General features: G+C 40.7%; 1 protein-coding gene across 1 annotated transcript in view; it reads left to right on the forward strand.

Annotated features, from left to right (window-relative positions):
• Fife (regulating synaptic membrane exocytosis protein fife) overlaps positions 1 to 24,295 on the forward strand; it is a 969,278-nt gene that overhangs the window by 289,021 nt on the left and 655,962 nt on the right. The window contains exon 4 of the mRNA XM_068225089.1: positions 16,537 to 16,681. Coding sequence (XP_068081190.1) covers positions 16,537 to 16,681 — 145 coding nt within the window. The remainder of the gene's footprint in view (positions 1 to 16,536; positions 16,682 to 24,295) is intronic.

Consider the following 24,295-nt stretch of genomic DNA (forward strand, 5'->3'; position numbering starts at 1 on the left):
GTTAGTTCTAAATTGCGTTTTCTCCGAAGAGACCTGGGGCCTGTTGTTTTCGCCTGTGTCTTGAGGTGATTAATTTGCTTTGTAACCATATCTAAACAATCAGAGAAAATTGATAGATCATCTTCAAAAGCTAGGCAATCAATTGTGGGGTGCAAGTACTTGTAACCTATTCTCACACCATTTTAAAGCTATCGTCGTTTAATTGCTCCACACTCGGATGACTTTTTCAAGGACTCCTTTGAAGAGCAGGGGTAACAGCCCATCTCCCTGCCTGTCCTTATCTTGAAAGCGGGTGAAATCTCTCCTCTGAACTTAACTCTAGAGGTTGTGTTAGCTAGTGTCTGTTCAATGGTTACCCTGTTTTTGCTATCGAAGCCAAATTCCTTCAGGACTTGCTATTGTTCTTTTTTCTCTTTTTTTTTTTTACAATCTGCGTTATTCGCCCCGACACAGATAGGTTTTATGGTGATAATGGAATAGAAAGAAAATGGCCGTGTTCTTAAGTAAGATACAGCACCAGCATTTGCATGGTGTGAAGATGAGAAACCACGGAAAACCACCTTCAGGGCTGCCGACAGTAGGGTTCAAACCCACTGTCTCCCGAATGCAATCTCATAGCTGTGCGCCCCTATCAGCATGGCCAACTCGCTCGCTTTGTTTCTTTTTCTTTTGCATTTAGAAGAAGATATTACTTTTTCTTAAAATGTTATTTTTGTATACCTGTGGTTTGTATCAAACATAGACGCTACAAAAAGTGGCCTATGTACACCTTGAGCTATTAAGTAATAAATTCAGAACCAATTCAAATTCTCTCTCTCTCTGTTAATGTCGTTTGATTTAACGAAGCATAAACAGAAGCCATTCTCGTGACGAAATACTCGTGGGACTAGAGGAGTGTCACCTTAAGCCAATAGGCGGCACGTATATTGATTTACTATTAACGTCATTACCCCTACCAGCTATCCAGCGAACGAGGGGCTAGAGTTGAGAGCTCTTCCTCGCCATAATACAACGCTACTCAATTAAATTTTTTCTGTAGGTCGAGCAACTGCCGGAATATAGAGACAATGCTTGTGATACTTTTATAGCAATGACCTCTTATTATTTCTCCCTGTAAAAGGTATAATAAACTGATAAAACTAAAACAGTTGGAACGTGCATGGTTCTTCTGTAAATGTATGGATAGATTATCCAAGAACAAGTAAACGAAGAAGAACAGGGCCGATATCTTTCAAAGCCGAGTCCGTTCTTATCCCAGAGTCGTTGAAGACATATCCGTCTCAAAGACTTTAATGCTTTAAGTGTTATTAGAATATATAAATGAAAATGAAAACCTACAACCTGTTTTCCAGTCATTGACCGGGTCAGGGATGTAATGAATGAAACATATATAGGCTGTTATTACAATGGGGTCGCCACTCCCAATGTGATTTATATATTAATGGGTGATAAATGCTATGAAATGATAATGGAGAGTGTTGCTGGAATGAAAGATGACAGGGAAAACCGGAGTACCCAGAGAAAAACCTGTCCCGCCTCCGCTTTGTCCAGCACAAATCTCACATGAAGTCACCGGGATTTGAACCACGGTATCCAGCGGTGAGAGGCCGGAGGCTTCCTAGAATATATAAATACCGAAATTAAAAGGGAGTATATTCCTTACCTTTTCAAATGCATAGTAGTTAGATATGAACAGTAAATTAAATCTCATAAATATATTTACCATTGTTATGGGCTTCCTTTGCCTATACTGAAAAAGTAAAGGTATAAGCTTAGTTCATGTCGGAAACCATTTGCCTGTTCATTGCACATGGAAGCGATGTGTAGCTCTAGGGACAAACAAAAGCGTAGCAATCTCGTCTGCTGTAAATCGTAAGTTGCTCTCTGGATTTTTTTTATTTTTTTATTTTTATTTGTTTATTTTTTTGCTACGGGCTTTACGTCGCACCGACACAGATAGGTCTTATGGCGACGATGGGATATGAAAGGCCTAGGAGTTGGAAGGAAGCAGCCGTGGCCTTAATTAAGGTACAGCCCCAGCATTTGCCTGGTGCGAAAATGGGAAACCACGGAAAACAATTTTCAGGGCTGTCGATAGTGGGATTCGAACCTACTATCTCCCGGTCTCTGGAATTCTGAGAGTGATTGATTTTCATATGTTCACTTAGCAGTGTTTTATTTTTTATTCCACTTTGATCTAGGAGAGGTTATTTTTGTCATTTCATTTGTGATTGTGAAACCAATAAATCACAATTTACCGAAAAAGTGTTGTTGATATTATTTACCCTAAATATTCTTTGATATATATCTTTAGCGCCGGCCCCGCGTTGTAGGGGTAGTGTGCTAACACTTACCCAGAGGACACGGGTTCGATTCCAGGCCAGGTCAGCGATTTTTACGTGAACCTGAGTGCTGGTTCGACGTCTGTTGAGCCTGCATGATTACACTTGAGTATCTATCTGACGGTGAGAAAGCGGCCCAGGTCTAGACATCCAAGAATAACGGTCGAGAGGATTCGTCATGCTGACCACACTACACCTCATAATCTGAAGGGCATCGGGCTGAGCAGCGGTCATTTGATATACCATGACCCTTCGGCGCTGCTGCCCCATGTGGTTTGGGTCCATGTGTCTTTAACAAGGCCTAAAAGCAAAAATAAAATTAAAAAAAAAAGGAATGGTATTGTTAATAATACGTCGGATAACAAACATCCCCCCTCCCCCCAGCAAGCCCCCAAGCTGGTGTACCATCAGTACCACAAAAGATACTGAAACCTAATAGAAGAAGTCTTCAGAATGTCCATTATATGCCAAAATGCACGCATAAACACGCCATGTCATTGATTGTCGGATCTGGTCCAACACTCCAGTCAACGTTGTTCCACACTCTGGCGAAATACTGCCGTGTCCGTAACGGCATGCCTGACTCCAAACTTAATCCTAAATACGATCTATGGCCCTATTCCTGCTAACATCTGAAATAGGCATAACTCGTAAACGATCGACCATAGGGAATATCCTCATTTTGTGTTAGTAGGACGTAAAACTATTCTTCTTCTTATGTAATTCGTATAGGTCCATTAGATAGAGAGATAAGGAATGGGTGATCCCTGCCTTTGCAGGGCTCCACACGTAGGTCTGTGAAGACCCTTTGTGTCTCTTAAACTGGTTTGCCTAGTCCAGCCTTAGTGCTCCTATAAAGGGTACCAGTGTCCGGATGTTGGCATTCCTCATGTCTTCCAGGCTCACAAAATGTGAGCCAAGATATCGATGTCTAATGCTTGCAAGAGCCTCGCACTGACACAACACATGCGCGGAGGTCTCTTCCTCCCTACCGCATCTTCTACAAATCGGATCCTGACTGATTTTTCATCATGTGCAGGTGTCTCTGTGAGGTATTGTGGCCTGTCAACAGTCCAACTACCATTCGTATTCTGGTCCTATTCAAATTTATTAGGACCTTGTTATAACTTTGGCTAGGCCCTTCGATAAGTTCACGTGCCTGCCTTGCTGTGGTTAACCTCTTCCAAATGTCTAAGTGAGACTGGTTTATCCACTGGGATATTACCAGTTTCGCACTTCGAAGTGACACTCCCAGGAAGGGCTCTGGTCCTATGAAAGGACCTTTTGAGCCTTGTTTCGCTAGTTTGTCAGCTTCTTCATTTCCACTGATTCCTATGTGCCCAGGGTAACTGGGCTAAGTTCATACAGCTTATCTAACATCCTTTGGCACTCCCATAACATTTTTGATGTTGTTCTAACTGCGCATAGTGCTTTTAATGCTGCCTGGCTGTCGCTGCAAATGGTGATGCATCTTCTTCTTCCAGGCATGTTCCATACATGTACAGCACAGGCCAGTATTGCATATACTTCGGCCTGGAAAACAGTAGCATGTTTACCCATGCGAAGGGAGAGCCTTGTCTTAGGCCCCCAGACCCCGGCGCCCGTGCCCGTCTCCGACCGCGAGCCATCTGTGTACCATGTACAGCCCCCAGACCTAAGACGGGCCCCAGCATCCGTAGCCCGTATAGGTCCATTGCAGGTCATATAAAGTAACATATATCCTGCAAGCCTTCTTTTTCATCCCAGAATCTCTCCATTCTTTATAACCATCATCATCATCATCATCATCATCATCATCACATAATAATTAGCATTTCCAAGATATACCAGATGTATTCATAAGTATTTGCCGGTTCTTGTGGTAAAGAAAACACCTCAGACTATGTTGCAAAGATGAGCACATGTAAAGGCACATAGCTACATAGGTAAATAAATCTGGTGACTAAGAAGCCTCTGAACTCTGAATACAACAGCACAAAATATGTACCAGCATTACATAAGTTGAAGGTAAATAATTCAAGTTTTAGAGTAGTATTATATAAATGGGATTGAATAATAAAACACAAGATGTGTGAAAATAAGCATACATTGAACATTCCCTTCATTCCTTTCAGACAAACATTATTTGTATAATACACTCCTTTCCAACTCTACAATACACTATGTGTTTCTTGAAGAATGCATTTACGTCACCCTACAGTCAACATTACTTTCTCGGGTAATTCGTTCATCACGTTCTAATTATACTGCTTGATATGTTTTGGAATTACCATTGGTTTGCAGTCCAAAGACTTATCAGTGTCATAAAATATTTCCACTTAATTCTGTCATTTGAGATTTCATGAAACATAATTATGTGCTTAGATATCAATTAGAAATAGTTTTAGGAAGTTATTTCGAGGTCATCCCGGTGGATATTTTCTTTCAATGAAGCCTTCTGATACGGTTCTCATTAAAGTGAAGGGGCACAGAGCGGCCCAAGCATGCAAGACGTCAGTTACGGATTGAACGAAGTATTGATCTCCGTTAGTTCATAGTGCCTAGAACTCTATTTCATCTATCCACTTCACATTTTTCACCTTACGATAGAACATGTTAAGGCATATAGCTACATAGGTAAATAAATCTGGTGACTAAGATGCCTCTGATCCTTGAATACAACAGCACAAAGTAAGTACCAGCATTACATAAGTTGAAAGTAAATAAGTTTTGGAGTTCAAGATGGTTCTTTGATTTTTATTTAGTGTTCACATTTCACACGCATACAACTCAACTGCCCATACAATAACATGGCGCAAAAGACTAAGCTGACTGGTACACAGTAATTCACTTCTTCCTCTGTTCTTCTTTTCAGCGCGTTGTGCCTTATGTGGGGTCGGTGGCAAGACAGTAACGTGTTCACAGCACCCTGTCCTGGGCTTTTCCAGTGATGGGAAGTTCTTCGCTATCCATGTTGATCTTCCGATCCAAGACCAGTTTGAGTCTTCCGCGGCCTCTTCCTCCACCCCTCTGCTCCTCCGTTACTCTCCGGTGAAAATAACCTATACACTCGTATGCATAAAGGCTCTTTTCTCCTGAACAATATGGCATTTAACTTGAATATCGTATTTGTTTTAATAATCACCATTGGTCACTGGCCCAAAAGGGTGAAAAAATGAAGGACTCTGAAACGAAACCTGGTCACGACCTTGAATACAATAAAGCTGTCGGAGTAGGAAGGAGCGAATAGTTCGAAAAGGATGGTAGGACAGAAAAGATGAAATATGAAACCTGATACATGCGACTACAAGTAGTTGTAGTCACTATGTATCTTCAAGGTGTGGAGACGATAGACACAAAGATTAACGTGTAATCGTGCGTTTGTCTTGAGCGAGAAAGCTTTAAGGGATTCATTAAATTAGGTACAATGAACTGTTTTGAACTAGTGAAAGTGTATTGCTGCTTCCCATGGGCTCTCTGGTTCACAAGAATGGGCACTGCCAACGGTTGTTATGAGGATGTACTGTAGAATAATGTTCTAACAAGCCTTGTAAGGACAGCTGAGGAGATATTATGTGATGGAATGTTGGCCACACAGGTCTCAGAAACCAAGGTCCATCATAGTCACCACGTGACAACCATTAGTACTAGTCGAAACGAAGAGGTAGCTTGAGTATGTATGAAACCCCTTCCTAAACTTTCAGTGCTGTCTTGTATATCACCCCATTGCAGCCCTCAGTCCAGAATTAATATCCCTTGACTGACCGAAAATTGAACCAAGGGGCCTTGGGGGTGAAAAGCACAGTACCCCTACAACACGGAGCTATGGCCAGCCGGACACCAGTGGAAAACGAACCCAAAGCCTTCGTATTTCAAACCGCTTCTCTACCACTGAGTGACGGTAATCATCTAAAGAAGCAGGGAATGGCGTCGATATTTGTCGAGCAGTTTATGTTTAACCGATATATAAACAGAATTTCCCAAGACAAGGACAAAGGTTTATTATTTCCTGTTCATTAAGAAACATAAAGTGCGATATCACGTTTTCTGTTCTCATTTTTATTCAGCAATATTGTTTTAAGGGCTCGTCACCGTCATCTTTACGAGCGGACGTGCCAGTGCAATAAACGGTGCCTGGAGTCTCTGTTCCGTCTCCAACCTGTTGCTAATAGCAAACTTTGATTGATGTCTGTTTGAGTTGGCCATGGCCGTGGGTGGGATACTGCAGACTCACTGGACCTCTGTTTATCTAGTCAAAAGTGCACTTCACAACTACTTCTCTGTCACAGCTTTCTAAACCCACACGAATCCTTTTATAAAGGACTGAAAGTTACAATCGGAACTCTATATACCAGATATCTTCTGCTTAATTCAAACCACTGAATCTGGAGAATTGTTTATACATATCTTCTTCTGATTCTTCAGACGTCTGTGCCTTGTCGCTACAGCCATTCTTCTCTCATTTTTGTTTTCTTCTTCCTTTCTTAATAATTCTGGCATCTGATGGATTCCAGTACCTTCAAAATCATCATTATACGTTGTCTCCCTATCCCTCTCTCATCCATACCTTTCCCTTCAATCACCTTTATTATAAAGCCATTGTAACAATACAAAGAGTTGTGCTTTCCTTTGTTGCGTCCTTCTCTATAACTGTTTTTCTTTCCAGCTAGTATTCGTAAGTCGTAGACATTATTCCAAATTGAATTTCATTAGAGAGCGTTATATCTGAGTGAATCTACTGCTTTTCTTTTAACAGCGATCTTCTTTTTCTTCTTCTACCGCTTTTTCCACATTTGTGGAGTCTCGGGCATGAACTGTGCTCCACATGTAGATTTGCCCCTGTTTTATGGTCGGATACCCTTTCTGAGACTAACCCTATCACTATTGCGTGTCTCTGTGGTTCTTGGTAGTGTACTGTGTTGTCTGAATATGAAGAGGGGAAGTGTTGGGACAAACATAACCACCCAGTCTCAGCGTCAGAAGAATAAATCAGACGCAATTAAAATCTCCGACTCGGCCGGAATCGAACCCGGGATCCTCTGAACCGAAGGCCTCAACGCTGACCATTCAGCCAATGAGTCCGATTTCCTTTAACAACGATGTCCGTCAACTTTGAACATTTTAGAAATGAAGTTTCAGAGTTTGTATTCCAAAGTAGATTTTAAAAAGGCGTTAAACGGAAGAATTCCCGTCATACTGTGTACCTATACCCCGTCACGTTCTGTGACCTTTCGTGATAAAATATTTCTTGCCTTACTATTCAATATACCTTAGTCTTACGCATACTTTACCCCTGGTTCTATGTTCTCTCACGATGGCAAAATGAGAAGTGTTGTTTAGGACAATTTGTAGAATGCTATCATTAAAACTCGTTATAAAATCATTTAAGTTCATCCTTTGGTAAAAGTGTAGATAAACCTTTGTGTATTAAAATATTAAACAAGAAACCTTTTTTATAATGTGTCTTTTCCTTTCGGTTGTGCTTGCACAGTACGCAACGAATGCTGGACCTAGTTAAGAATAGCGTTAATAGTGATTAGATTATACTTTTAAGATAAATTACAACTGGCCAAGAACCATTCTATTAACAGTAATCAGAGGGAAAATGTAAAAGATCCGACACCCCCAAAGAATTATTTTTTCCTAGTGGTTTCGCGTCGCACCGACACAGATAGGTCTTATGGCGACGTTGGGATAGGAAAGGCCTAGGATGCAAGTTCACAGTCGCGCGCCTCTAACCACACGGCCAACTCGCCCGGTCCGAAGAATGAAGGTAACAGAATAAAGGGAAGTGCCCGGATGAGCTTAAAAATGGAAGGCTCCTTAGGCCTCACAAAACTAATACAGTCGGAGTCGGAAAAGAACAAGAGTTGATCAAAGGAAGGTCGAATGGGGAAGGTGACTATAAGGAGCCTGATACAAGTAAGTAGAAGCAAAGCTAGAATCAGCTAGTGATGCCGTGGTCACATATCCATGTTCTTAAGATGACAGCATCTGGGTCCACTTTTAGTCGCCCTTTTCGACAAGCAGAGAATGCCATAGGTGTATTCTAGCGTCCGTACCCACAGAGAGATCAGTAGTTGAGGTGCCGTGAACTTCATGGCCAACCATGCCAGAATAATTCAAACTCATAGTCAGGATGAAATGAATAATATAAGTTTTCAAGTACTTTATTACTTTTCAATGGTAACATTACCAGTATTTCGCCCCCCCCCCCCACCTCCTCGTGTGACAGCAGGCTCGTCAGTTGGAGTGCCACATCTCTCCAAAGACATATTGCAAGCCTCCTTTGAAGCGCAGTGTAGAGACAATGCTCTGCAGGAGTTATGCACGCTGCCAAACTGGCGTAAAACGCTGATAAATTCGCGATTGAAAAGGCCTAAAGAATTTTAATACAGATATCGATCGCTTTCTTTTAAAGCCTGGTATGTCTCAATATCCTTCCTACCCATTATATTCCTCAAGACTGGGCACGCCTCCCAGCCACATACTGTATTTCTATGCAGTCCATCAGAATAATTTTCATTGTGTTCTTGTTCATATGCTGATGTATAAAGGAAAATGGACCTTACCGTACCGTATTGTAGGAATGTTGCTTGCATAGCGAATTTACGCACTCCTACGATATAATGTATTTAAGTATGTATTTAGCATAGGAAAATGAACACAACGAAAATCATTTTCATGGACTGCATATAAATATGTAGCTGGGGGGCGTGACCAGTCGTAAGGAATACAATGGGTAGGAAGAGCATTGGACCATATGAGGGTTAAAAAGAAAGCCATCGATATGATATTCGCAATCGGTGATATTAAATTATGTTTACCTTCTGAGAACAATTTTTCAACATTCTTTTAATAGTAATATTGATGTGTGTGCGTTATCCCTTCAGTGGGGGACGTGGTTAGCGCAGTGTATTAGCTGCTGGATTCCGATCCGGAAGGCTGAGGTTCAAATACCGATCAATCCTGGGTCGAGATTTTCATTTCAAAAATCACATGGCGCCAGGAAGAGCATCTGGATGGCTCCAGCGACCCCAGAAGTAACTGGGATAAGCTGAAGAATGTTTTAGTAGTTATGTTTTCCCTTCAATAACTGTAGATTTTAAGAGACGTCAAAATGCCTGAATTTCACTCTGAGTTTGATTACAGTAGACGAAGATTTCCCTCTGTGTTTAAAGTATTAGTTGCCAGTTCAGTAGATATGAGATCCATATTATTTTGTATATTTCAATAATATGGATCTGTGATAGAGACGACTGCTAAGATAAAGGTAATAAATAATAGGATAATTACGACATTTTTATAGAAGCGTGGAACAAATCATTGGGTACTAGGCTAGTGATGTAACTAATGAGTACGGGTATCCCTCCTAAAAAACTAGGTATAAAATACAGGATAATTTGAGGGGGGATGATAGTGTTCCCACCGTCATAGACATGATTCATGTTCGTACAATGATAATTAGCGTTATAGCAAGAGGGTGGTTAGCTTGAGCAAAGACTAAGCTATTTAGATATTTAAAGGAGGGATATTAAAGATTAAAACGAGCGCAATAATATTTACGGGGTATGAACCCATTAGCTTAAGTATTTAGATAACTTTTTTATAGGTTTATTTTTATATCTTGGTGTATGAAGCGCGAAATTTTTTGATACTTTAGGGAGTAGTTTAAGTCTATTAGATATGAGGGTTACTCTATAACAGTAATCCTTTTAAAACAGTCACTTCATTGCTAAAAACTTTTATGTACAAGTGTCAGAGAATGGTGCAAGCGGTAGCTAGGAATAGGCCGGTAGCAATTTGAATTATTTAGCATAGGCCAAGCAGAGATCCAAAGTTTCACCAAGTGGGGCAGGTAGGTATATCAGGGCGTTTTTAACAATTTTTAATAAAGGGTGGGATACTCTTATAGGTTTACCCATTATAATTTCTGTCGTAGAGGTCCCTGAAAGATGTTTGTAAATTTTACAATTACGATTAAAGTGAGAAACAAGTAATTTACTGGTGTTAAGGTAATAAGCTGATTGAGTTTATTATAGAGTTTGAGTCATCTGAAATGTTGCTCTCTGTCTTAAGTATTCCTATAGGACAACTTATTGCTGCGGGATTCATTTTTGTAACCTTAAGCATGGGAGACGAGATATTGAACATGTTCGTTATAAAACTGATATTCGCTAAGTATGATATACGGGGCCCGCCTCTGTGGTGTAGTGGTTAGTGTGATTAGCTGCCACCCCCGGAGGTCCGGGTTCGATTCCCTGCTCTGCCACGAAATTTGAAAAGGTACGAGGGCTGGGACGGGGTCCACTCAGCCTCGGGAGGTCAACTGAGTAGAGGTGGGTTTGATTCCCACCTCAGCCACCCTGGAAGTGGTTTTCCGTGGTTTCCCACTTCTCCTCCAGGCAAATGCCGGGACGGTACCTAACTTAAGGCCACGGCCGCTTCCTTCCCTCTTCCTCGTCTATCCCTTCCAATCTTCCCATCCCCCTGCAAGGCCCCTGTTCAGCATAACAGGTGAGGCCGCCTGGGCGAGGTTCTGGTCACCCTCCACAGTTGTATCCCCTGACCCAGAGTCTGAAACTCCAGGACACTGCCCTTGAGGCGGTAGAGGTGGGATCCCTTGCTGAGTCCGAGGGAAAAGCCAACCCTGGAGGGTAAACAGATTATGAATGAATGATATACGGGACTGTTGACCAGTATGTCCTATTCCACTTGACCCGAGTAAAGGAAGAATAAATGCTGCAGAATCACCAGCAACGGCACATAAACAACATAGTTTCGGTTGTCTTGAAATATTTTAGCTGAAGACACGATTACTCGAACACGACCTTGCTTACGTAAATGCATTCCATATATGAGAGACACTCTGAGAGAGGGAAGCTAAATAATTATTAAACGTCCCTTTTCTCGGTCTATTGTTACGCACCCTCTTGTAACGCACATGATGACGACATTTAACGAGCATCTTCTACCATGCTCCTTTATGAATGTAATGAGCTCCTGTGTTATTTTATATTCCTTTCACCAAACTTCGTAATTAAAGGGTTGAAAAGAATTCAACTCTGAGGAAAATACTCTGTGAAAAGAGTACAAGAAATTATTTGCTTTCAAACCTAGTCCACTGATATAGGGCCTAGTCCATTTTAAAGTTAGAGTGACATTCACCTAGGGTCCTGACGTAACCACGTGAGTTCCAGGAGAGGGGTAAGGCATTATCTGATCCCGTAAACAATAAGAGGGGAATTCCCCAAGGACCTTTCCTTATATATATATAAATGATGTGAGTAAAGAGCTAGAATCAGAGATGAGACTTTTTGTGGATGATGTTATGCTGCATAGAGTAATAAATAAGTTACAAAATTGTGAGCAACTGCAAAGAGACCTCGACAATGTTGTGAGATGCCGGGCTGAGTGGCTCAGACGGTTGTGGCGCTGGCCTCCTGACTCCAACTTGGCAGGTTCGATCCTGGTTCAGTCCGGTGGTATTTGAAGGTGCTCAAGTACGTCAGCCCAGTGTCGGTAGATTTACTGGCACGTAAAAGATCTCCTTCGGGACTAAATTCAGGTACCACGGTGCCTCTGAAAACCGTAAAAAAGTAGTTAGTGGGATGTAAATCCATTATTATTAATGTTGTGGATGATGAGCGGTGTTTAAAAATTAAGTTGTGAGTTTCACTAATATGAAAAGTTCTCTAATTTAAAGTTACTGCATTAATAGGGGATCATTATCAGTACCTAGGTGTTCGTGTAAGGCACGATCTTTGTTGGAGTAGTCACATAAACGGGATTGTAAATAAATGGCACAGCTCTCTGCATACCGAGCTCGATAGCTGCAGTCGCTTAAGTGCGGCCAGTATCCAGTAATCGGGAGATCGTGGGTTCGAGCCCCACTGTCGGCAGCCCTGAAGATGGTTTTCCGTAGTTTCCCATTTTCACACCAGGCAAATGCCGGAGCTGTACCTTAATTAAGGCCACGGCCGCTTCCTTCCAATTCCTAGGCCTTTCCTCTCCCATCGTCGCCGTAAGACATATCTGTGTCGGTGCGACGTAAAGCAAAAAAAGAAAAGATCTCTGCACATGGCTATGAGGGTATTTTGGGGGTTGTAGTAAGGATGTAAAGGAGAGGTCTTATAAGTATATGGTAAGACCCCAACCAGAGTATGGATCCAGTGTATGGGACCCTCACCAGAATTACTTGATACGAGAACTGGAAAAAGTCTAAGGAAAAAACAGCTCGAATTGTTTTGGATGATTTCCGATAAAAGAGTAGCGTTACGAAAATGTCGCAAATTTTAGGCTGGGAAGACTTGGGACGACGTGCTCGATTAAGTGATATGTTCCGAGCTGTCATTGGAGAGATGGCGTGGAAATATTAGTAGATTAATAAGTTTGAGTGGTGTTTTCAAAATTAGGAATGAACGCAATATGAAGATAACTTTGGAATTCAAGAGGACAAACTGGGGCAAATAATACTCATTTATAGGAAGAAAATTTGGGGATTGGAATAATTTACCAAGGAGGATGTTCAATAAATTTCCAAATTCTTATCAATTATTTAAGAAAAGAGTAGGTAAACAACAGATAGGGGATCAGCCACCTGGGCGGCTGTCGTAAATACATATCCGTGGTGACTGATTTAATCGTTGCCTGGATTTTTCTGTTCGTCTCGATACCCACTTCTTCATACTCATACAATAGATTACACTACCAACCACCATATACAGTACATACGCAATAGTTGATTACATCCCACTACATAGGGATAGCGTCAGGAAGAGCATCTCCTGGGAAACTCGGTCAAATCGACGTGTAGAACGACTCCAAGTAATTGAAAAACTGCCAGGAAGAGGAAGAAAATAGTATTATTAAAATGGAATTGGTTATTCGGTTTAGTGGAGAATTTCGGAAACTTTCCTTTTTCAAATAGTCGACTTAATAAAAGTATATTTAGGCCGATGATCTAGATTTTAGGCCACATTAAAAAACAAGCATAAGCAAAAGTACAGTTCACATAACCTTTAATCAAACAGAGATAATTACATGTAGTTACGGAAGAGGTGTCCTGGACTGTACAACTTAGTGAAAATCCAGGAAATACCTCATAAAGATAAGGTTGTATACGTTCAAAGATATATTTAAGTAACTATTAAAGAATATGTCTGTGGTAGTAAATTATAATTGAGTGTGGTATCAGTTACAAGTGAGTGGCATTTCGAAATTGAGCAGAACCAGTGACACGTGATAGCGATGGATGCTATGATCGGACGGTCTCTCCCCCGGGTTGGTGGCCATCCGTGACTGGGGGAGGGTGATGTCCGTTCTTTGTTTCCAGTCCGTCGTGTGGAGTTAAATATATTCGATTTGTAGTAATTAATAATCCTGGTTGTATGTGCGTGCAATGGCCGCGACAGGCGGACCTTCTCCCCCTCCCTAGTGGACGGTTGTCCCTGACTTGGGGTGGGAGGGGGTCTGTTCGCTGTTTTTATAAGGATGTATAATATGTATGTGGTTTGTAGTATATACTAACATTATATAAATGTTAACGAATTTTAATATCTTTCAATTTTTGTATCATCCTTTCGGTTATTGGTTTTTTGGCTTGGAGTACGTTCAAATTTAACTACATGTAATGTTTTAGATTACAATAAACGAATACGCTCTCTCCAGTTGGTTGTCATTCGTGACTGAGAGAGAAGTCTATTCATTCATTCATTCATTCATTAATTCATTCATTCATTCATTCATTCATTCATTCATTCATTCATTCATTCATTCATATAACTCTTAATCAAATTCAGTACCACGGGATCAATATTGAACAAAGATATTAATATAATATGTAAAAGTTTTAAGAGAAACAAGCATGACTATATCGATATTTGATCACGGAATCCTTGCGAAACCTCGCTCAAAGCTGGTCCCACACGTGAGGTTCAACACAGAACATCGGCTTTGGGAAGGTATGCTGAGACGCCCCCTTCCTCTCAAGACCCTGACTCCGATGTCACTCAGTGTTCCATAAAAATAATCAACTTCATCCTCATCTGCACTCTCATATGGTGAATTCACTGAGACAATGCTCGTCCTAATTCCTACAACTGATAAGTCCTCCCATATAATGTTCTCATTTACATGCCTAACAAACAGATTTTACTTTTCTTATCCTAGCCTTAGAGATACTTAGTTCATTACATATCAGATAGTATCATCGAAAAATCTCAGGAATACCCACTCATTCCTAACATATTTCCTGAATTCAAGGTTATAATATACTCTATAGTGTATCTGGTGTCCCTTCCCTCCCAAGCGTAGCGGTGAATAGCATTGTGCTCGAAGATGTATTCGTAACTGGTAATCCCACACTAGCACAGAAGTCCAGTAAACGCTTTCCATTCCCATCATCTTCTTATACCATTCTATACCTATTTCCCATTCTCACACTGAAATTCCCAATTACTGCAGCATTATCCCATCCTTGTCGTTGACCCTGACTCCGATGTCACTCAGTGCTCCATAAAAATAATCAACTTTATCCTCATCTGCACTCTCATATGGTGAATTCACTGAGACAATACTCGTCCTAATTCCTTCAACTGATAAGTCCTCCCACATAATTTTCTCATTTACATGCCTAACAGAAACTATGTAGCGTGCAATAGTATTCATGTTGAAAAGTCCTACCCCACACTCTGCCCTTCCCTTTTCAACACCTGTTAAGAAGACATTATAATATCTCCCTCGTGATATCCCTTTACCCGAATATCATTCAATTCTAACACATCACGATGATCCATTTTTGTTTACTCAGCACGTTCTCTTTTGTTTCTTTCATAAGCCCCGTTAATACTGACGGTTCTCCTTCGAATTCCATTTCGTTCGCCAAGTTGTTTCCAAAGAGTCATTCACCTGTCATATGAAAGTAGGGCTCTGTTACTCCCATAGGTCCAAAATTTGCTTAAAGCGTTCTGACCGTGCTCAGTAAAATTTTTTTGAAGCAGGATGCTACCCTAATCACACATAGTCCCAGTGGGAATCTCTCCTCTAACGGGCTAGAGACCCTTGGGGAATTGTACAGTCCTAGCCGTCTGAGCACAAGGTTGGCTATTACAATATATCCGAGATTCCCACTCCTATTCCATAACAACTGATATTCCGAATCTAGGGATTACTTACTAGACCAATCAGCCATTGCCAATGGTTCACGAACTAGGACGTGACTACTGTAACCCACATTCTTCTTCTTCTTTTCCTACCGCTTTTCCCACACCTGTAGGGTCGCGGGTGCGAACTGTGTTGCACATGTGGATTTGGCCCTGTTTTACGGCCGGATGCCCTTCTTGACGCCAACCCTCTATGGAGGGATGTAAGCACTATTGCGTGTTTCTGTGGTGGTTGGTAGTGTAGTATGTTGTCTGAATATGATGAGGAGAGTGTTGGGACGGACATATACACCCAATCCCCGAGCCAGAAGAATTAATCAGAAGCGATTAAAATCCCCGACCCGGCCGGGAATCGAACCCGGGACCCTCTGAACCGAAGGCCAGTACGCTGACCATTCAGCCAACGAGTCGGACCAACCCACATTATTATTATTATTAATAGTATTATTATTAGTAGTAGTATCCAGTATTCGGGAGATAGTGGTTTTCCGTAGCCCATTTTAACACCAGGCAAATGCTGGGGCTGTACCTTAATTACGGCCACGGCCGCTTCCTTTCCACTCCTAGCCCTTTCCAGCCCATCGCCGCCGTAAGACCTTCGGTGTGACGTAAAGTAACTTGCAAAACTAGTAGTAGTAGTAGTAGTAGTAGTAGTAGTAGTAGTAGTCATTGAGGTCCGAGTCCACCTACGTTATACAAGCTTTTATTGCTAATTCAATGAGAATTTCTTTCATTCATTTTCATGGTTAATTAGCCAGTTTCTGAATATATATCATGGTTCAGCCTCAATACTCTTCTTCATAGCTGGTTTCATCCTCCTTTTTCATATTGTCAATACTATATGTAACATAAATCTCAATAATATTGTATCTGTTTATTTCACGAAATGCATGAGATGTATTGTAATATATTTCAACCCATTTAATTCGCGTTGGAACTGTATACTGTATCCATTTTATTTCCACAGTTTTGATTCAATGCCTTAATATTTCATCTGTCGTTTCCATATTTCCAATACTGCTTACTACATAAATGGTGATTTGTGTGTGCAGGAAGCCACCCTGTCGAATTGGCACGTGCAGGGTTTGTCTCAAGAGCTTCAAGCCAGACGACTTCTTCCGGACGTGCTGTGAATGTCAGCAACGAGTGTGTGAGGACTGCGCCTCGTACTCCAAACTGGAGGAGAATCAGGATGAGGTAAGCCCACAGAAAGTGTTGTTATTACCACTATTATTATTATCATTGCATGTCCTTCTTTTTATACTACAAATCTTCTAAAGTAGTACTATTTATTCAGCTTTCCTAACAATTTAACTCTTGTGGATGGAGACAGTAGAATGTATTCACATTATCCGCGGTGCGTTGTACAGGAGACTGAGTGGGTTGGAAAAACGAATTTATTGTTCCGTTAGACGCTAACTGTCGAATAAGCTCTAGGTAAAATTTCAAGAAGATCGGTAGTGCTAATGGTTCATTAAAGCATCTGATAAGTTATAGTTGTGATTGTCCTATAAATAGGTATTGCTTAATTTGATTTCACTTCATATACAGTTTGGTTATATTGAGTATATAAAGTAATTTCATCTATATAACATTCATATATGTATAACTTTGTAGTGTACTTGAGTATTGTAGTATATCAGGAAATTTGATTAATTTTTATTGTGATTATTATTATTATTTATCCGTGCATCGTAGTTTCCACGTGTTTCTACATTTCAGACTACTTCGTCTGATGAACAGGTTATGTTCAACTTGCTACACATTCTTCCTAGGCCAAGAATTCATAGAAACAGCTCTAGTCCTACGGAAGATTGTGACGATGTAGATTTTAAGTGCCGTTTTAGGTTTTCGAAGGAAACTGTAAGGAATTTGCTACACAGAATTGGTCCTGACATCTGAAAGCAAACAGCATGGAGTATAGTAGTATCTGCAACGAATCAAATTTTTTTACCCTGCATTATTGTACCACAAGAGAATTCCAAATAACAGTTGGTGGCCACACATATATTAAAAAAACCTACATTATGTCGAATAATAAAATACGTGACAATTAGTGTTTATAGACTTCCAAGATAAGTGATAACAAATGCCGGAAGGACAATTTTAACAAACAGTAAAGCTAGTATTGTATTTGACTCGTAACTTTCCAAATGTAACAGGAGCTTTGGATTGCAGGCACATGCGAATCCAAAATACTTCTGGAAATGAAAGAGAAAGGCTCACAATAAAGTATCGCTTATTTAATAGCAAAACCAACGTAACGAATACTCAAAACGGGTGGTTTCAAGGTCTATTTACCCGCGCTTTCTATTGCTTCACATGCAGCGCCTTCTGTATTGTATAAAAAAGAAGCTTCAATGCGATATAGTGGGCAGCCAGAGTCATTAATATTGGCTCGTTTAACTAGTGGAGCGTTAGAAGTGTTATCTGAAACTCCCGAAATCCAACAAAATAAAGATCCAATAAGTGACAAAAGAACAATTATTTAACGATATTTGTTCTTGAATCTCAACCCAAGGGGATTAAGCCACAGGACTCCCAACTCGAGAGCGCAAGGTGTGACCACGGGGCCCCTAATTGAATCTCATTGTTCCAATGTATTTGTGCCAGAATCCACACTCTCATCTTTCCTATCTGACATCCTTTCGTCTTTCTAGAGAGTCCTTCATTTTTACAATCCTCGTGGTTCTTCTTAAGTCTCAAATGGGGTGGTAGTTGATTTTGTCGTTCTTCAACAGGCAAAAAGTAACATCTTCAATCAGACCTTAGGAGAAAGACAAATAAACTTGGGTCAGAACCATGCCTCAACCGGCTCTATCCTCTAGGAAAATCTACTGTAAAGAAAATCCGTACATTTTCCTTCTACTAATTGACAGAAACCGTAAATATTTTAGCTGCTTTTGTGGATCCAACTTAGTCTTCTCCAAACAGGTGGCAAACGCCTCAACTACTTGAACCTCTGTAGGTCACATTCTCAAAAATGCATTTGTATGAAATTAGAAAATAAAATTAGGCAATAAATAATTAATTACTTTAATAAGATAGAATAACACACGCATTTTCACCTGTCATTTTTATTATTAATGCAACAGAAGTGTCTACTCTTCGAAGTAATATTCATCATTATAACCTATGCTTTGCGCAGGTATTTTGGAATCAGCTTTACTTTAGCCTATGGTTTTGACCTTAACACTTTTTAATAAATATAATGATCATGCTTACTACCCTGAATGGCTTTGAACACTGCCAAGCCACTGAACAAACTGGCATTTGTAATATGAAATAGAGACCTTGGTTTTACTACAGAAAACAACTTCGAGGAGATGCGAAGGATATCCTCAAAATTGATGTTGTATGATTATTCTATCGATTACGAACTATTTGGAAGTACGTTTTCATCTCAACATTTATTAGAAAATTTGGAGGGAGAAATTTGTAGTGAATGTCGCAATCATAATCCACCAATCTCATACTCCAGTGGCTTGTAATTATTACACTTTCTGTGCAACAAGTTTTTCTCTTCCATTGATCTCCGAGATCATATGATTTAAGTTTAGTAAGACCCAGAATACTTTGTGAATTAGTTCACTCAGTCGGATAAAACTCTACTTTTCTTGAACTCTTAAAATAACTGAACTGTAGTATGAAGACTCTGGTGAGTACGTTTCCAAGAACTTTGGACACCAATCCGTGTTCTGAGGATAGGTTCTGGCATAGGTTTCCCCTTTCAAATTGTTAACAAAGGAACTATTTGGGTTATTATGCAGATGTCAATGCACTTGGTTGAATGATCAATAAATATGTGTTACATAATCATTTTGCCGGAAAAATATAACGATATTGTTATAATTACTTGCTGGAAAATAGTGGAGCAGTTGACTGATGTTGGCGTATATACTGTAGAAATATACCGACAGTTTTATTTTAAAGTTACACAAAACAGTTTATTACGAAAACGAGATCTTGATAACACGAAATACAATCTCGCGCGTACAAAGCGAGTTGGCCAAAGCGGTTAGGGTCGCGCAGCTGTGGGCTTTCATTCGGGAGATAATGGGATCGAAACCCTCAAGACGGTTTCCTGTAGATTCCTATTTTCACATCAGGAAAATGCTGGGTCTGTACCTTAATTATGGTCACGGCCGCTTCTCTCACACACATGGCCTTTCCTATCCCATCGTCTCCAAAAGACCTATCTGTGTCGGTGCAACGTAAAGCAAATTGGAAAAATAAAATATCACGCCCTGCAAACCTGTGTTTGGTTTAATGGCTGGCAACCGTGAAACTATTACAAAGATATTTTTAAATTTCTGCAACTGATTTTCTATGTATAAGCAATGAAGGCAAGAAGTAGACGTTCTCACACTGAAAAGTGTGCGGGAACATCTAGGCCTATATAGTTTATGAAGAATAACTAGGTAGTATATCGTCGCTGCCGGGACGAAACCTCCTATGTGAAATATTTTAGCTTAGAACTTTGGCCGGTAAGGTTCTGTCATCTAAGGTGCAATATTGTGTGAATAATGTCAAGGCATTCTCGCTCTTCATAATGTATGTGCTGCGAGTCAGTATATCTCCAAAAATATTATCACATAGGAGGTTTTGTCCCGGCAACGACGATATATATATATATATATATATTTTATTTTGCTAGGGGCTTTACGTCGCACCGACACAGATAGGTCTTATGGCGACGATGGGATAGGAAAGGCCTAGGAGTTGGAAGGAAGCGGCCGTGGCCTTAATTAAGGTACAGCCCCAGCATTTGCCTGGTGTGAAAATGGGAAACCACGGTAAACCATCTTCAGGGCTGCCGATAGTGGGATTCGAACCTACTATCTCCCGGATGCAAGCTCACAGCCGCGCGCCTCTACGCGCACGGCCAACTCGCCCGGTAGGTAGTATATTAAGTAAATGATGATATAACTTATTTTTATTGTAGATTTTATTTTTTGTCTTGCGGCAACTTGCAGTGGCAGAAACAACTTTAAATAAAAGTATATCAAATTTTTGAGGTTTTTATACTTCTGCATTGTTTAAAATCAAGGCTGAAATTTTATGTAGCATGAAATCTTGGTCACTTACATATAAATGTGCATAGGTCTACTATAAATTATATAATCTTTTATTAGCACAAACGAGTGAAGTGCCAGAATCTCGTCCAAAATCTCGCATTTTTTAGGATTTCGACAGTCTAAGTAGCAATGAAATGGGGTCAGTGCTGTTCTCTTTGCTCATTCTACTAAATTTAATTGCAGTCTATGCCTTTGATAAACCAAGTTCTAATTTTTTAAATACGTCAATATGATTTTACGGCAGAATGATGTTAGCATACGATTAAGTTGGTAGTTTCTTACGTCAACGGATGAATGGAGTTATGTTGGACAATATTCCTTCACAGGAAGTACAACGTGTGCGTATGCGTTTTTAAATCCATATAGGTGTAAAAAAACTGAAAAGTACTTGAATTATGCTGCAAATCACTTCTTTATATTAAATCACTCTTATCAAAAGTCATTTGCTATTATATATGTCGATTAGTAGAAACGTAAAAAATTTACGGGCTACATCAGTATCCCTTATTACGCTTCCAATAAAGAATATTAAAAATGACACAAGTTCGTTCGTTCGTAATCTGTTTACCCTCCAGGGTCGGTTTTTCCCTCGGACTCAGCGAGGGATCCCACCTCTACCGCCTCAAGGGCAGTGTCCTGGAGAAAAAATAACACAAGTACTTTTCAAAAAATTGCATTTTTGTTTAAGGTTTTTAGGCTGCCTAACCGAGATGGTAATGGGGAGCACGGTTCACCCAGAAGGACTTGGGTACGATTCCCCTTCAGGGAGCTGAAATATTTAGAAGTGAAACTTCCTTCCACTTCTACAGTGAAGCATGGCCTAGGGCAGGGATGGCAAAGCTTCTTCGATTATCGTGTAAATTAAGATTTTGTTTATTACTGTTTACTGCCACCAGTGATTTTCCTTCAAAATCATCATGAAACTCCCTCATTTGACTTAATTTAGATATTAGATTGCATTACATATAAATCCATTGGACTGTATGTATCATGACTTAATTTTGCAAACATCACTGAAAGTTACATTTCAAAAACAGGTACACTTTAAGAATAAAGTATATTTTTACTTTAAAATAATAATATTTGTAAAATATGTGGCTATAGAATTAATTGTGCCATACATATTTATTAAAGCGTAATATTAAAATAGCCAACGGATGTTGCCGTGTTAAAACACCGGATCCCGTGAGATCTCCGAAGTTAAGCAACATTGAGCGTGGTCAAGATTTGGATGGGTTTCCATGCGCTGTTGGTGGGGGGTAAGGGAATGGTGGAGCGGAAAGGAACTGGCCACCCTACCGCACGTAAACTCCGGCTCAGGCACACCTCTGCGGAGGTTCGGACCTGCCTTCGGGCAGAATACACCCTTACCTTACGTATATTAAAATATGCTGTGTTGGTAGATTTTCGGCCTATTTATTACGTGCTAGAAACATTGAAATATATTAGTGCTGTGCGGCGTGCCATTGAAGTCGTTTTCGCGTTTCATCTAGTGGCAGGCGTGTAAGAGGTTCGCCGTCCTGGCTTAGTGGATCACTCATCCTACACCAGAAATTAGTAACAGGTAGTACCCTAGGGGAAAATACAGCCAAGCATTGATTAAACCACTTTACAGGATATAGGAAAGGCACTGTCCAAATGGTCACTAATGGTGATAAACGGGATCAGGAGGCTGAAAATCACTGTTCTAAATAGCAGTTCTCATCCATAGTGAACTAGGGGAAAGTAATGTAGGACCTACCGTAATTTATCTTCTGCTTCTTCTCACCGTTTTTACACACCTGTGGGATTGTGGGTGCAAACTTCGTAGCACATGCAGATTTCATCCTGCTTTATGGCCGGATCCCTTTCCTGACAGCAACCCTTTATGGAGGGATGAAAGCACTATTGCGTGTTTCTGTGGTGACTGGTAGTATAATGTGGTGTCTGAATACGGAGAGGAAAATATTGGGACAAATACAAACACCCAGTCCCCGAGCCAGAAGAGTTAATCAGACGTGATTAAAATCCATGGTCCGACCGGGAATCGAACCTTGGATCGTCTGAATCGAAGGCCTCAACACTGACCATTCAGCCAAGGGGTCGGGCACCTACTGTAGTTTATCAACCACAATTTATCAGGTAAGAGTCCCTATTCTATTTCTGCTTTCGAACGGATTGTTAGGAATAATGTCATTAGTTTAACGTCCCGCTAACTATATTTTTATGGTTTTCGGAAACGTGGCGATGCCAGAATTTCGTCCCGCAGGAGTTCTTTTACTTGCCAGTAAATATAACGACACGAGGCTGCCATATTTGAGCCTATTCAAATACCACTGGACTGAGCAAGGATCGAATTTGCCAAGCTCAGCTCAGGAGGCCAGCGCTGTACCACCTGAGCTGTTCATCCCGGCACACTGTGAGCGAGGGGAATATTGTATTCGTGCAAAAAAAATTCGTAATCCAATTTTTGACTGTTCTTGACGTTTCATGACCACTTGACAAAGAAATGTGGGTTTCTTAACGTAGCTATGCTTTAAAGAATCATCGGGGCTTCTTTCGAGGCGTTTATTACCGCAGACCTCATCTTAAACGACATTACGTTACTTACCTTATTTAAATTTGGATGCACCGAGCTCGATAGCTGTAGTCGCTTAAGTGCGGCCAGTATCCAGTATTCGGGAGATAGTAGGTTCGAACCCCACTGTCGGCAGCCCTAAAAATGGTTTTCCGTTGTTTCCCATTTTCACAGCAGGCAAATGCTGGGGCTGTACCTCAATTAAGGCCTCGGCCGCTTCCTTCCAACTCCTAGCCCTTTCCTGTCCCATCGTCGCCATAAGACCTGCCTGTGTCGATGCGACGTAAAGCAACTAGCACAGAAAAGAAAAAAAATTCTGGATGGGCCGGGCTGAGTGGTTAAGAGGGTTTAGGCACTGGCCTTCTGGCCCCAACTTGGCAGGTTCGATCCTGGCCCAGTCCGATGGTATTTGAAGGTGCTCAAATACGTCAGCCTCGTGTCGGTAGATTTACTGGCATTTAAAAGAACAAAATTCCGACGCCTCGGCATCTCCGAAAACCGTAAAAGAGTAGTTAGTGGGACGTAAAGCCAATAACATTATTTATTAAATCTGGATGAATATACGAGTTACAGGGTCGTTTCCTATCATCACTTCGTGTGTCCTGATTCTGATAATCGCAGCTTGTTATAAATGGACGGCATCTTTCGTAAATCATTTATACCATTAAGTACTCTCAGTTCCTCCTTAAGCCTTCACGGCCTATACGAAGTTGGCTTTACTTTGCTCAAGCATGGCTTTGTTTATGAAGTCAAACAACATTGACTTTTAAGGTTAGAATTCGTCACTGTTGCCGCCTGAACTTCTTACCCTTTTGCTCTACTAGTAGTGGGTAGTAAATATCAATCGCCCTGTCTTTTATGTTTAAAACACTGAATTCTGAGGTAAATTTTAGCTTAAATTTTAGACGGGGTGTACATTCGTATCACATTCTCATTATTCCCTAATAATCCGTTGGATTTAACTCCATCCATCAAGTTGTCTTCATCTTACTACTGTATTATCAGCACGAATGTTTCTGTTCAGTCGTAGATATTTCTTTGATCCATATATCTTTATCGTAGTGTTCCTGCACCCTACATTTTACTATGTCCTTCTCCTACTCCGACTTGGCATAAACACCGAGCACCCTGGCCATCAAAGCCAGCTGAATTGACTCTCACAGTCAAGCGGGTCAC

Source organism: Anabrus simplex, chromosome 1, assembly GCF_040414725.1.
Source record: "Anabrus simplex isolate iqAnaSimp1 chromosome 1, ASM4041472v1, whole genome shotgun sequence".
NCBI lineage: Eukaryota > Metazoa > Arthropoda > Insecta > Orthoptera > Tettigoniidae > Anabrus > Anabrus simplex.